Source organism: Falco cherrug, chromosome 2 (assembly GCF_023634085.1).
Source record: "Falco cherrug isolate bFalChe1 chromosome 2, bFalChe1.pri, whole genome shotgun sequence".
In the NCBI taxonomy this organism is placed as follows: Eukaryota; Metazoa; Chordata; class Aves; order Falconiformes; family Falconidae; genus Falco; species Falco cherrug.
The window spans coordinates 58,249,925-58,264,530 of record NC_073698.1 but is presented as its reverse complement, the minus strand read 5'-3'; the positions used below and the strand labels follow the sequence as shown (position 1 = coordinate 58,264,530).

Here is a 14,606-nt window from a genome sequence, read left to right as displayed (position 1 = left end):
TATAGGAGAATGCTTAATTACTTATTTTTAAATGTGCGACAGATATGCAACAATTTGAATGTCTAGACTATAATTTACATAAATGTATTTTAAGCCAAAACATTTTAAAATTATTTATTTCCTGCTTCTATGCTTAAGTGCTTTGCTGGATTGGGGCCAGACTGCAAGATCGAGCTGAAGGTGCATAAATCAAACCTTCAAAGAAATATAATGTTCACAAAGACTGTATTTGGTTGAGCAAATTTAGAAGAATGAAACCAACTATGAAGAGAAACTAGATTGGCTGAAAATTAATAAAGCACAGCTGGAATTATTCAATTCATCCATATTTGTTGCTTAAATGGCTCTAGGGCTGAGTCTTGCTGAAAGAAGATACTTCAAGACTCAGGGGTCAATTGCTTTTGGAGACAAATTGACCTACAGGAATACACTTGTCTAATTTGGTTCTTGCAGTGGGGCAAGTCTACAGAAATATATAACCAAAAAACCAATTTAGATTCCAGTGAGCGGATATCAGAGATCAAGTTTAAGGTTCCCATAAATTTACATCTATACACTAAAAGATTAATAACTTTTAAGCTGAGTTTCTTTGCTAAAAGTAAAGACTTATGGATAAAATCTGAGAAAGAAACAACATACGTGCTTATTCCACATTCTGTTAGATAGATGCCACGCAGGCAGCTCATTGCTGTGGCTAGCCCTGCAGTATTTCATACAGTCTGGTCATACTCAGGGAGTGCAAGTAACTATTGCTGGCTCAGCTCCTAGAAGAAAGCATGCTCAGATCACAATCATTAATTTTGAAACTAATTTTATGTGCCAGCTCAAATATTGCACTTTTAGTTAAATGATCTTACTACTGTTAAGTTATACTCTGAGATCTGTATCCATCCATACAGTTACTAGTTTGCAACGAGGCCTTCTGAATAGTTATCCATTCTAAATAGAATGCTTTTCTCCTAAATGGATTTTATATATTCATACATCAGTATTGTTTCCTATTCAAAATTAGGAATGTACTTTATAAAACAGTACCAAAATGGACCAGTATTAAAATATAAAAACAAACTTTAAAATAGAAAATTATTTTAAGATATACACAAGTCCTGAAGCTGGCATTAGCCTTCCAAGAAATCTAGAAAACTTAAGCCCAGAATTTACTAGGGCACGTAATGAAAATTTCACTCTTAGTCAACACTAACCTTGAAAGAGACAGTATTTTTTATCTTAAAGTTGCAATCTTTTAACTTCAAAGCAAAAATAGTATTTCCAGTTAGGTAATTTACTGGGAGTGAAAATGAAAAAATAGATTCACATATTTCACTGTAAATTGTCAGAAATTTTATCACTGTATCACTGATAAATGTATAGGAGATAGATAATGTTTTATGTAGGAAAACACTTTCAGTAACTCCAGAAGTTTTGATTATTTTTTGTTTCTTTTCACCCTGCCTTTCACTATTACTAGGATCAATGGATGTTTAAAAATAAATGATTTTTCAGCAAATATATAGATCCTGACTGGCATTACCTTCAGAAAATTTACAAGGTAGTTAAAGGCACACCTGATTGATTGGAGCTGGTTTCAAACACCTTAGCAGTCAGAAGGAAAGAACATACAACTACATTAATCTTTTTAGTCTTCTTTTCTTAGAGCCACACAAGTTTAGGACATTTTCTACATTTTTCTTCTCAAATCATGGAACTAATAATTTTTCATAAAAGTATATTTAAAAAGTGTTACATGGGAGGTTCACTGTCCTGTGACTTTCAAGCTGCAAAGGCCCAAAAGCGGAAAAAACACAGGATCCAAACACAAGGAAGAGAATAATTTTACTGCAGGACCCCATGTGGGTTTTGGTTGGTTTTTGTTTGTTTGGGTTTTGTTGTAGACTGTTTGGGGTCTTTTACAGTAAGCCATTTTTTATTTCTTAAGTGATTAAGAAACTCTATCTCCTCACAGCCATTAAAAAAAGAGATCCCAGAAAGCGGGGTAAGTTTCTGTCTAAAATAAGCAACTTCTCTTTAAAAGAAAGATATTCAAAACCCTAGATAAGTAACTTTGAGACAAGTTCACTCTACTGAAGCAAGTGCTGGATGCATTCAAAGAAGAAAGATTATACTATTCGCACATCGTCACATAGGTTTTATGATGCAGCAAGTTCAGACGCCATGTATCTGTATTATTTATATACCCAAAGGCTTCTGGTAATCTCAGCTCCACAAACGAAGCACCAGTGAGTTTACCTGTATAGTCCTCTGAGTGCCATCAATGGTGACAGACAACAAGGGTGAAGCCAGGTTCCACTCGCTGGTCACATTTAGTTTCATCCCATCAACTTCCACCTGTTGTGACACCAAACAAGGCTGTTACTATGAAGACAGACAGAAAACTGATCTCAAGTTCATTACTGCATACAAAGCAGCAACCATTTTAAAACAGATGGCTCCCAAACAACCTGTCATGTTTACTGCTTCTGCCATAAAAGACAGGGTCCAACAACAGAGTCTTCCAGCTATCTCTGGGGAGAGGTGAAGGACCTGTGAACAGCTGCCTCTGAGTAGCAAGGTTTCAAGTGATTTCCAGCAAGTAACAAACAGCCATCCAACTTTTAAACCTATCTGGACATGCTACATTTACTGCAATTAGACAAGTAATGCATATAAATTCCAGTGACACCTTGCAACCCACACAACAGGGCTTGCATATAATATTCTCTCCAAGGACCAAGGAAGAACTTTTCCTATGCTTCTAATGAAGGGGTTTTGCATTGTTATCTTAATTAATATGAGGCAGTAATAAATTCTTCAGTGTTTTGCCTCAAAGTCCAGAAAAACTTCACAAATTCTGTCATGTTTTCTTCCAATATACGGCTGATCAGAGGAATACAATTTCTGACTTGAATGCCAATGTTTATCCAAGAAAGATTTTTTTCAAAAAAAATCATCCCATGATGTTTATACAAAAATGTTTCTAGGTGAAGAGCAAAAATTCTGAGTTCTTAAGAAAGTATAGATCAGAGTAGCTGTAATGACACTTCTGTCATTCTTCTATTGTATGATACTGTTTAAAAGCACACATCATGCATTCAACACTAAGAGCCTCAGATAAAGAGCTGGATTATGAAAAAAAATTACTATACATGGACTAATATAATTAATGACTGATATTTGTGGCATGTTTTGAACGCTCATGATGCTATCCAGGGTTGGTGAATATGGTGTCAGTTATATATTTTACTATAAACAGAAGAAAAATAATGGTTGGCTGATTTCCTTCCTCTCTCAAAATCTCCAAAATATTTTTGATCAGTAAATTACAGGTAATATTGATAATGACACAAATATTGCATACATTCTCAGTAAAGGAAAATTACTGCATTTAAAATAAAAGCTGAACCCAGATTTCACAAAATAAAACTTATAAAGCCTATTCTTTTAGATCTCAGACCCAATCATTATTCCACCTTATCATGAGAACAGGCAACTGTAACTTAAAAGAAACCCGTAACAGAGAAGTGCAGACAAGCAACTGTATAATTTGATAATTTTATTTCAGAATTTTCTTAAGAAAAAAAATCTCTGGCTTAAAAAAACTCTGATTTTATAGACTTCAGTTTCAAACACAAAATCTGTCTTAGTGATGCAATCTACTCAATTTCAACAGGCTTTAACTAGAAATAAAGTTACACATAAAGAACATGAAGAAAAACAAGTCATTTATAATATTTCACCAACAGGCCAGATTAGCCGGCATGCTTTAGGTACTTTACACTGCTCCAGTGATGCAAACCAGCCACAAACCTGGCTTGAGTTAGACCAGACCTGCAGGTGGTTTGCATTGCCAGAGCACTGCAAAGCAGCTGGAACATGCTGGTGAACCTAGCTCGCTCTCAGCAAACCTGATTCAGCAAATACAGTCTTTATTGAGAACAGCAGAAACATCTGGAAAAGACTTTCCAAATGGAGAAAAAGCAAATCTGGTGCCATGTCTCAACCCTCTTTGATTACCAACTGAACTTTGATAAGGCAATTATTTAAAATGTTGTCTGTCATTATCACTATAACCAAAGAAAGACTGTCTGCGCTGGAACCTGCATCTGAAAACATTTACCATGTTTCTCCAGGGAACGAGAGCAGACAGTGTGAAAGCATACCAGACTACTGGCCACCAAAAAAACTTCAACCGTACATGTTTGTTGCACTGCAGGATTTACACACAGCCTTGCAGAAAACCTTAGCTGAGACCTATAGTCCTAGGTGAAGGGTGTTCCAGTGGCAACATGCAAGTCAATACCTCCACAACAAACTCAATTTAATCATTAGCTCTTTTGTCACTGTACAGATGAACAAAAGAAAACCAAGTGTGTCACAGCAGTAAATGACCTGTTCAGGTCCCTCACAAGGGTCTACACAAGTCTAGCCATCATTGAGTCCAGATTACGTTGGTATCAAAAAATTTCTGGTGGAAACCACCCTGAAAGAAGAGATGCAAGCAGTCATATGGTAGGTCTAAACAAACCGTGGCACTCTAGGAACACTATGGCTACTTATGTGCAGTAGAAAAACCTGCAGACAATATATTGCCTCTATTATGTTCTCCCCGTTCAAGAAAGAATAAAGGGCCAGGGAAGGGGGGAAGTGTTATTGGAACTAATGTGTACCCCCATAAACTGCAGCAGTCTTCTCACAGAATGGCGCTACAGGCTCTTAACTGCTTTCACCTGGGGCTCACCATAGTGTGTGCAACTGGGGAAGATGATGTGAAGCCAAGAGGATCACAAGGGAGTTGTCCGTCTTTGCTCCAACAAGTAGGATGACAAAGCCAGGAGGTCAAGCCATCAGAGAAAATGAACAGGGACGGAGGGTAACATTTATCATGTAATGAGCATGTTACTTTCACTACAAACGAGAGGAAAGTCGGGGGTAGTGGGGTGGAAAACACCAACAGAAGAACCCAACAACAGATAGGAGTTGAAATTAAACTGATGCTTTACCTAATGGCGCAAATTTTCCTTCTGCAGCTTGGCAGCCAACAGCTGTGCAAGGTTAGATGATGGAGGTAGGGGAATAGATAAGATATTCTAAGAACTTGTCAGAAGTCTGCATTTGCCCTCATTCTTCCTCTAGTAATTGATATGATAACAGAACCTAACAAATGCTGCAACAAAACCAGGGTCTTTTTGCTTTAGTCTTGGGGGGGAAAGGGGGTGCAGAGACAGACACAGGGATGACTAATGAAGAGTTGCATTGATAATTTCCTGTTTTATTTCGTTTCTGTGCTCATAAGACACCATAAACAAATCATCACTCAACAGATACCAAAACTTGAACTGTAGGGGGGATATTCCCATCAAATCATTCATGCAGCGGGTCACACTGTGCTTTACACCACAGCTATCTAGTCTAGCTTTAGCCACAACTACTCAGTTCCAAGCGTATGCACGTGTGTGTATGTGTGCATATGCATGTTGTGTGGGGGGGATTACTCTATAGCAGCTATGGTGGTTTGAACCATTGCTACACTACATGAATGTGGATGGTGAATTTTATTTTATTTTAAACAGGATTGTCTGTCCCTGTGTAAGGGCATAAAAGATAAAAGCAGCCACGGTCCTCTTTACCGTTATTTCCAATTCAAAAGCTATTGTAAATGAGGTCTCAGAAAGAAGAATGACAAGTCCAAGACACGATGCTAGAAAAAGGTCAACAGCTTACTCTACTGTCACAACTTTGCAGACTTTAGCTGGCATGCACCTGAACTACACAAGTAGCAGCCCCTTCACCTCTTGTGGACTGAGTTCCTGATGTTCAGCATGATAGGTACCAGCTAACCAATAGTGCACAGAGCTGCAAAGCATAATCTGCATTCAGTTCCTTTAGAGAACATCATTTGGCATTCTATATGCATGTCAGGCAATTAAAGAAGGCAGCACAAGCCTGAGTGTTATAGCCCTGTTAATTTACTAATGCAGAGTCTCGCATACATCTGGCACATGTCACTTTTTTTCTCTTGGAAATGAAGGTGGTTTTCCAGGAGACTGGAGGGCAGCCCAAGCATTTGTTTTCTGCCTGATGCTTCAAAACATTATGCCTGAGGTTCCTCATGCCAGCCTCGAGTCTGACTAACTTAAGTCTGCTGACTTAAGCCCACGTTTCTAATTTTGCCTCCCAGCACAGTGTTTAACTGGACTTCAACTTGATGCTTTGGGTTTAACTCCTGGCCTGGGGTCCTGACCCTAACTACTGGGTTAGGCCACCCCTACCCTGATTCCTTACACCCCTTAACTCCACCTCTTGCTACAGCAGAAGTAATGGCATTCTCTACTCAATCACATCAACCAAATGAAAAATCTTTCTCTGCAGATCTGCCTTGCTGAAATCCTTCTCTGATCAAGACAGTTGTACATGAAGATGTTACCTTTCAGGAAAACAGACATTACTGTTCACAGAAGATTTACAAATATTCAGTGTCATAGACTCAATCCCTTCAACTGGCTGTAAATCTAAGGCACATCCACCAGGCAGCAAGGACTCTACAAACCGACACCTTAAAATCATCCTGCAAGGAAGGAACAATGGTAGTAAGCATCACTGTTGTAAACATGAGGTAGTATACATGTTTGAGGACTTTTCTCAAGCCTACACAGAGTAAAGATGTCCTCTTCTCTAGGAAAAGTAACTGTCTCTGGCAGAAGCCTCTTCATCTCCATCACTGCTAAACAACACCACCCATGCCAAAATAGCAAGGAGATTCTTTTCATTTTTATGACTCAGATAAAGGATAGGTACTCCTTCTTGTGCAGAAGAGGGGGCAGGCAGAGGACTCATAGCATGGTGTGGCAATAGAAGGTTCAGCTGCAGGCAGGAGTATTCGGTAACGGTTAAGGCTGCAATTATCTCAGACTAAGCCAAATCGAGCCAAAGTGGCTTTTGGTTTCCAATTTGCACAAAATTCCTGAAATTCTCATTTAATCTACTGTCCAGCTAATAGAAAAGCATGCAGAATGGAAAAGGCAAGTGAAAGCTATCTTTTGCCAAAGCTATCATCCCTTACCTTTTGCAAACCCACATATCCCTAGGAATGTGAGCAAAGTCTTATGGGGCTAATGAGTCTAAGGCTTCCTTTAGAAGCATGATGCACAAAACCCCAGGCATTTTGTAAAACGTTTTGCCAGTCCTCAACATAAAAAACTCTCTCCCAGTCAGCAGGAGAGCTCAAACACTACCTTGCATCTCTCTGCATATTCCCAAAGTTAATAACCACAACACACTTCCTTATCATGGAAACTACCAGCCACCTGGAGGCTGTAAGGACTTCTGGTCCTTTTGCAGAGTTGTCCTGACAATTATTTGATCTTCCTATACAATCTTCTCTAACTCCCTCAACATTGTCTTCAAGTACCTTGAATAAAAAGGAAGTCATTTCTGCCACATTAGGAAATACTATCAAACAGTACTTCGCATGTGGTCATTCATAAATGCAAAGAAACCCATAAAGATTTCCCATGTGGGCAGTTCTTATTAATTAAGCTCCTTCTTGTATGTGCTTTTTCTCCTCTTCTTTGGACTATATTTGCCGGTGACCCAGGGTCCGATTACCCATAAAGTGTTCGACGTTTTTCAGGGTCGTTTCCTGGAAGAGGTGACAAAGCGTACTCTTGTCAAGTTTACAGATGGCACACAAGTGGGCCAAACAGTTCACATGCACTAAGTCAGGTCTGACCTAGACAGGCAGGAGGAAGGTGCTCATGGAAACTTTGTGACATTCAAGACTAATCATTAAGTCCAGCATGTGGGAAGGAAAAGCCCATTGAAATGATACAGGCTGGGACCTGACCAGCTGGGGAGCAGCTCTGGGGAGAAGGACTTGGTGATGTGGGCAGACGTCAGCTGGACATGAATGAGTCATCAGCACACCCTGGCAGCAAAGGCAGCTAACAGTGCCCTGCGCTCTGTTAACTCTGCCAACAGAGGGAAGTGATTTGACCCCTTTACCCAAAACTCAGACCACATCCAAATAACTGTGTCCACAAGAAAGATACTGAATTTGGTTACACCAAATTCCCATTAGCCCATTCCTCTTGCCTGTCTAGGTCCCACTGGGTGGCAGCATTGCCCTTGACTGTACTGAGCAGTTTCCCCAGTTCTACATCTTCCATAAATTTTATGACTGTGCGCTCCCATTGCCTCCTCCAGGTCACTGATAAGGTTGTTGAACAGGACTGGTCACAATACAGACCCTTGGTGATCTCCAAGTAAAGTACAACCCATTAACCATGACCCACTGAGCCTAACCACTCAGCTGGCTTTTTATCCATCTGGTTGTACAAGATGGTGCCAAAAGACTTGCTAAAGTCAAGGTAAATGACATTCACTGCTCTCTCCTAGTCCACAAATCCTGTCAATTTATCACGGAAGGCTCTCAGCTGATCAGCCCTCAGTAAATTAATGCTGACTGTTCCCTATTCACCTTCTTTATGTGCCCAGAAACGTGATCCAAGAGAACGCACTTTATGAACTTCCCAGGGATTGGAGCGAGGCTGACACAGGCTGTAGTTCCATGTGGTTTGCTTTTGGTCTTTTCTGAAGACTGGCGCAACATTTGCTTTTCTCCAGTAATGAGGGACCTCCCTCAACCTTCATGACCTTTCAAAGGTATAGAGTGCAGACTTACTACCGCATCAGTCAGCTCTCTCAGTACTCTTGGATGGAGTCTGTCTGGTCCCACAGCTTCCCATGCATTAAACTCTCCCAATTGCTGACTTGATCTGCATCGGCCTCCTCCCTGAACTCTTTCACTAATAACAGAGGCCTAGGAGACCTTGCTGCTGAAGACTGAAGCAAAGATGTCATTAGGTGTCTCAGGTTTATCTGTGCCTGCTGTTATCAAATCACTCGTAATACCTTTGTTGATGCAGCATTTCCCTTTTTCAGCTTTTTATTACTAGGACAGTGGTAGAAGTTGATCTTGTTGCTCCTAACATTCCTTACTACTATAAGCTTTGGCTTTCCTAACACTACCCCTCCATGCCCAGACAATTTTTCTTAATTCCTCTTTTGTATCCTGTCCCTGTTCCCGCCTCTCATATGCTGCCTTTTTGCACTGGAGCTCTGCCATTACACCTGTTCTTAACAAGGCTGTTTTCCTGATAAAGGTGCTTAATTTCCTGAGTATTCCTGCACTTAGAGGATGCTGTCCTTAAAGACCTGCCAGAATTTCTGAGCAGTTTTGCTCTTTAGAGCTGTCTCCCATGGAGCTCTCCCTACTTGCTAAATAAACAAAGAATAAGCTCAAGTCCACGAGCCTGAAGTCCAGGGTCTGTACCATGCTAATCATGTTCCTCACTCCCTTCAGGATCCTCAACGCCAATCATTTATTTCATGGTTGCCACAGCCAAAGCTGTTATTATCATGTCTTCAACCAGTTCTTCCTTGACAGTGAATAGCAGATCCAGCTGTGTCAATACCAATTCACTATCCAGTACCAGTATCAACCAGTTATTCCAAACACTCTTCAGAATTCTTCTTCCTTGCATCCCACCATGTTGCACTTCCAGAAGATGTCAGGGCCCCTTATGAGGACCACATTCTGTGACACAGATTCCCTCCAGTTGTTGAAAGAAGTCTTAGTCTGCTGCCTCACCTAGATCAGGTGGTCTGTAACGTGCTGTCACCATGCTATTTTTTTTTTTTTTTTAATTAAGTCAGTAGCCTTCACCTGCCAAGTGATTTCACAGTCTGGACACTTGACTTTCAGCTTCTCTGTATGCACAGAACGACTTGCTTTCCCAAAACTCATGGCAAATCTAGAAACATAGATGGTCTTTTCCTCACTCTAGTGAAGGATACTTCTGGCCCCCAAGCACAGACATATCTCTGCTCCTTAAGCTCTGCCCAGTCATATTTACACACTACATACATACTTGCTGGTGCTGGTCCTTGTGCTAGCTGTGGTGCATACACACACTAGCATGTATCTGAAAGCACTGATAGGATTCACACCTACATCAGTGACATGCACTAGTCACTTTGCCGCCACCGCCACCCTGGCCTGCATGCAACACTGCCACTAAAACCCTCATTATACACGCACAGGTCATACAGGCTTTTCCAGGGAAATCCACACTGACACCACTTTCAAGATGACTGGGCTCTTCTCTATGAAATTGTGCTTTCTTCTGAGAATGCCACATGACCAAAGTTGGTAGATGTTGGTAAGTCCTTTAGCACACTAAAATGTCTTAAAAGTTTTGCTTATGACTATTAGCAATGGTCTAAAAACTTGCAGAATTAGCTGTCAAAAAAGTGCATGAAAAAGCAAATAAGACAGAGAGACCCTGTGGCCAACAGTGCAGCGTACTGACAAACTCATAAAAATGTCACAAAGAGAAGTTCCTCTAAGCCTGAAATGGTGGCTTTCAAATAAAAACTGAATTCACCAATGCTTATATGACAGCAATTTCTTTGACTCAGATTAACCAGTTGGCTTAGCTTGCATTTTCACCTTGTAGTTATTGACAATATAGTCACATCAGATTAACAGATTGACCTTTTTTCTTCTTTTCTTCAAGTGACCGTAAGGTTAGCTTTTTGGACTTTTGAAGTGGTTGGCCAGATGCTTTCAAAAGGAAGTTAAAGTATGTGAGTCTCAATCTCATTAAAAAGGCCTCTTTTTTTTTTTTTTTAAACAAACTTTCCTTTTGTTCATATCAGCACTTTTTTAAAAGACCCCAAGAGAGAGTTCCAGTCTATAGATCACTTGTCCTGAAGAAAGCTCTGTTAACTATTTATAGATCATGTCCTTTTGTACCACACTAGATCAAGCAATTTATTCAGTGCATGACTGCAGGAGAGAAATTCATTTGCTCTAAGTATCATCAAGGCAGCCTTTTACGTGCTACGAACAAGACCAGAAGATCTGAATTGCTGGGCTCTTACTTCAAATGGACATTTTGACATTGTGTGGGGTGCCATCATTCCTTTCAAGTTTTCAAAGTATTAAGCACATTCATAGAATGGGCAGTCCTTAATCACAAGAAAAGCAAATAGCCCATAACCACTAGAATAAAGCAAACACGTGCACACATTCAAATTATCTCTCTTTCCTTTAAAGCAGCTCTTATAGATGCAAATTACCATTAGCTGCTTTGGTATATCTCACTTTAGAAATGGGAGCATGCCAGCCTATCGACCAAGGAAAGGAGCATACAAGCTGAGGAGCCAACACCTGTTAACAAGAGAATCAAAACAAAACAAGAGAAGTGATGGCCTCTATCACCTCTAATCAGCAAGGGCTGTCTCTGAGCATCCGTCAGGGAAGTGATCATCTCTGGAAAACCATAGACAGGCTGTACCCAACAAAAACACTCCACTGTGGCAAATGCTTTAGTTTACTACTACAGTTTTCTTTGTGTCCTTGTTACTAAGATGACATTTCCTATTTGTAACCTGAGCCCACTAAAGTTAAAAATTAAAAATACAGCAAAAAAAATAAATCAGCTATTAAAAATCATCAACATTTCCTGGCAACAGCTTCAGACACAAAAAGCACAGCTAGTCTGAGGAATACAGGTTTCTACTGTTATAGGATCAGTGTGGAAAAGAAGAAAGAACATGCCTTGCTTCCCTTTTCCAGTTGCTCTACTGAGACAAACACCCTAGCTCTGCCTAGCTAAATACATTCCAGCCTGGCTGGTATTGCTTCTAGATGGCTGGAAAACAGTGCAGGTGGTTCAAACAGGATTGCTAATACCACATGCAGACAAGGCACTTGCAAAATTGCATTACACTCCAACTTTCCTTGGCCAGTAGGATAATGTGTTGGGGATAGTCTTATTTTCTGTCTTGAAAAGGGGTCTAGCATACTGACCCATGACAGATTCTGGGTCATTGAGAGCATTATGCTGGGAGTTAAAAATACATTAGGAAAATAAAGAGTGATAAGGTAGACACTGCTGGTTTAGCAGCTTTTCAGTCATGATTCATACCTGAATACTGAAATCACTAAGCAAGCCTGATTCCTAAATGACTTTCAGCTGCAGTTTCCATTCTTTCACTTCAGAGGCACACAGGGATCCCAAGCCCTATCCCAACTTGGCAGTATAAATTCTCAAAGAGTAGAATGACATTATAATACCAAAGTGCCACTGCAAAACATGACAAACTCGTATTACCATTTTAGATACAGAACATTTGGAATATATTTATTTATTTATGAAAGCATTCATCTAATGCATATATTCATTTAGTGAAAGTTATGGGATAAGGATACACAAGCTAAGAACAGGTTACTTTTTAAAATAGAGACCCCGTTATCACCAGAAGCTGGATCTCAAGCTTAGAGTCAAGAATTAATGAATTCCTGCCTTGGCTGCCAATGTGCTGCTGACAAGTCAATCAAAACACTCAAGTCTCTAATTTTTGTTTTATTAATTGGGAGAGAGGGGTGGGAATTTATGTTGGCTATCAAGGAACTCCCAGTACCACTACCTAGATATCTATTTGGAAAAATATCATCAAAAATATAAGTTAGGAAGATTATCTTTAAAAAAAACAAACAAACAGGAAGAACAACATATGCACACATATCCCTAACATGAACACAAAAATAATTAGTTCCTACTGGTCTCCTTTCTATCTCCTTTCTAAACTGAGAATTATGCCTTAGGTAGACATCCATGTCCAGTCTAAACAAAGCATACCACAGCAATCTGAAATCATGAGGACCATATCCATAAACTGAAAAGTATTTTATTTCATACACCATTTACAACTTGATACAGAGATCCAACAGAATCAGCAGGCTCCAAAATAACTAATGAGAAAGAAAAGCATCACTTTGTTACATTTGGAAGTTGTACTCTACCTCTGCCTAGCTAATGGTGGGTAGATGTTTGCACCGGACAGAGTTTGCAATTGATTTCAATTACTTTTTCCATTGCACTACTACGGCAGCAAGGCTATCTTCTCTTCAAATTAGTAAACAGCTAGAATAAGCAACAGCTAAAAGAAAAAAAAGAAAAAAGTGTCTTTGATTTGACATTGTGTAGTGACAAGAAGAAAGTACAGTGGGCAACTGGGTATGGATTTCATCCAGCAGTTCCAACCTGCTGCTCTCAGCTGTCACAACAGGATATAGGTCAGCACAAGTCCTTCAGAGATCTCCAGCCCAAGGTTATTCACCACTTACACTAAAAGCTTTACATGCAAAATATGTGATGTTGTGATCTTCCCCAAACTGCCCCGGATGCTTCAGGACAGTAAGTGTATCACGGAATCAAACCTGATTCTTTTTAAAGCCAAATCTATTTTGATATAATCTGCGATCCAATATAAGTCTTTCAATCAAATAGCTAAAGGGAACACTTCTGCATGCTTTATCAATCCACTGGATTAAGGAAAATACTAAAAGGGCAGCTAGATCAGCTATATCCCAAGTACAAGAAAAATTGTGGTTGTAGGAGATCTTTTCTTTCTTACAACCAGAAGATAAAAAAGCTACTTTCATTTCTGAAATAAAAATAAGCATTAAGGAAGAGGAGACTAGATGCAATAAAAAATACCTGAAAACCCATTCCCATTGTTTGATTAGTTTCCAATTTAAATGACTTCAAAATCAAAGCAAGTGTTTTCACTGATGACTTTCCAGAAGCTGCTCAGAAATAACAGCATCATCAGATGCTTACCCAATCCCTTCTGTCATTCCCTGCTCCCCCAACCACACACTTGAATCGTCTCCCTTGGGCATGTTTGACCAGCACCAAAACAACAATACTCATTTTTTTACCAAAACACACCAGCCACCTTACACGGGAAAAGAAAGAACTGTAAGGAATTACCAGGAGTAATAGTAGGCATATTCCCTCTTTAGAAACCCCTCCAATAGCTTTTAAAATAAGCCCAGGAAAGGGAGTAAGAATGTCACCACTCCAGAGATGTCAATGGCAAACGGAAAAGGGAAGAACACTGGCCAGTGCACAAGGGATAAGGATGCAAAGCCGACACAGCAGGGAAAAGATATTGCGAACTTATACAAAGGAGGAAATGCTGAAAAGTTTTGAAGTGTTTCCATAAGCAGAACAAATCAAGTCATGTAGCAATGTCAGAAAGATGTTTACATCCAACGCTATTTACCTTAGCAGTTAATGGGACTGCATTGTTTATGTTAATAAACTGATTACCGTGAATTCACTCAAAAAGCATAAAAGTACTGCTTGTGAATAGACACTTCTTTGAATTCAGTATTTCCTCATGGTTCCAGCTACTTACATTTAAATAGGTGACAGTGGCTTGCTACTGACTTTTACCAGGATAAACACAAATTCACCGTGCTAATAGAACCAGTTAAATAAGAAACAATATTCCCTTCAAAAACACCATATAAATTAAATTTGAGTTCTTTTTTATGTTTTGGGTTGAACAATCTTAATTACATTTTTAACACATAAAAGTTGATATGGAAACTGTTCCACAAGTCGTTTGGAACATTCAGTTTTCCTATCTACGTAAGTGTAGGGGAAAAAGTGAAGTGCACACCCTGAAATAATTTGGCATTACAGACAGATTACCTACATCCTTTAGCATTAAACAAAGAGAATTTCCTC

General features: G+C 39.6%; 1 protein-coding gene across 1 annotated transcript in view; it reads right to left on the bottom strand.

The window, feature by feature from the left end:
- PCCA (propionyl-CoA carboxylase subunit alpha) overlaps positions 1-14,606 on the bottom strand; it is a 292,472-nt gene that overhangs the window by 70,944 nt on the left and 206,922 nt on the right. Inside the window, exon 20 of the mRNA XM_055702705.1 lies at positions 2,248-2,346. Within this exon, the coding sequence (XP_055558680.1) occupies positions 2,248-2,346 (99 nt within the window). The remainder of the gene's footprint in view (positions 1-2,247; positions 2,347-14,606) is intronic.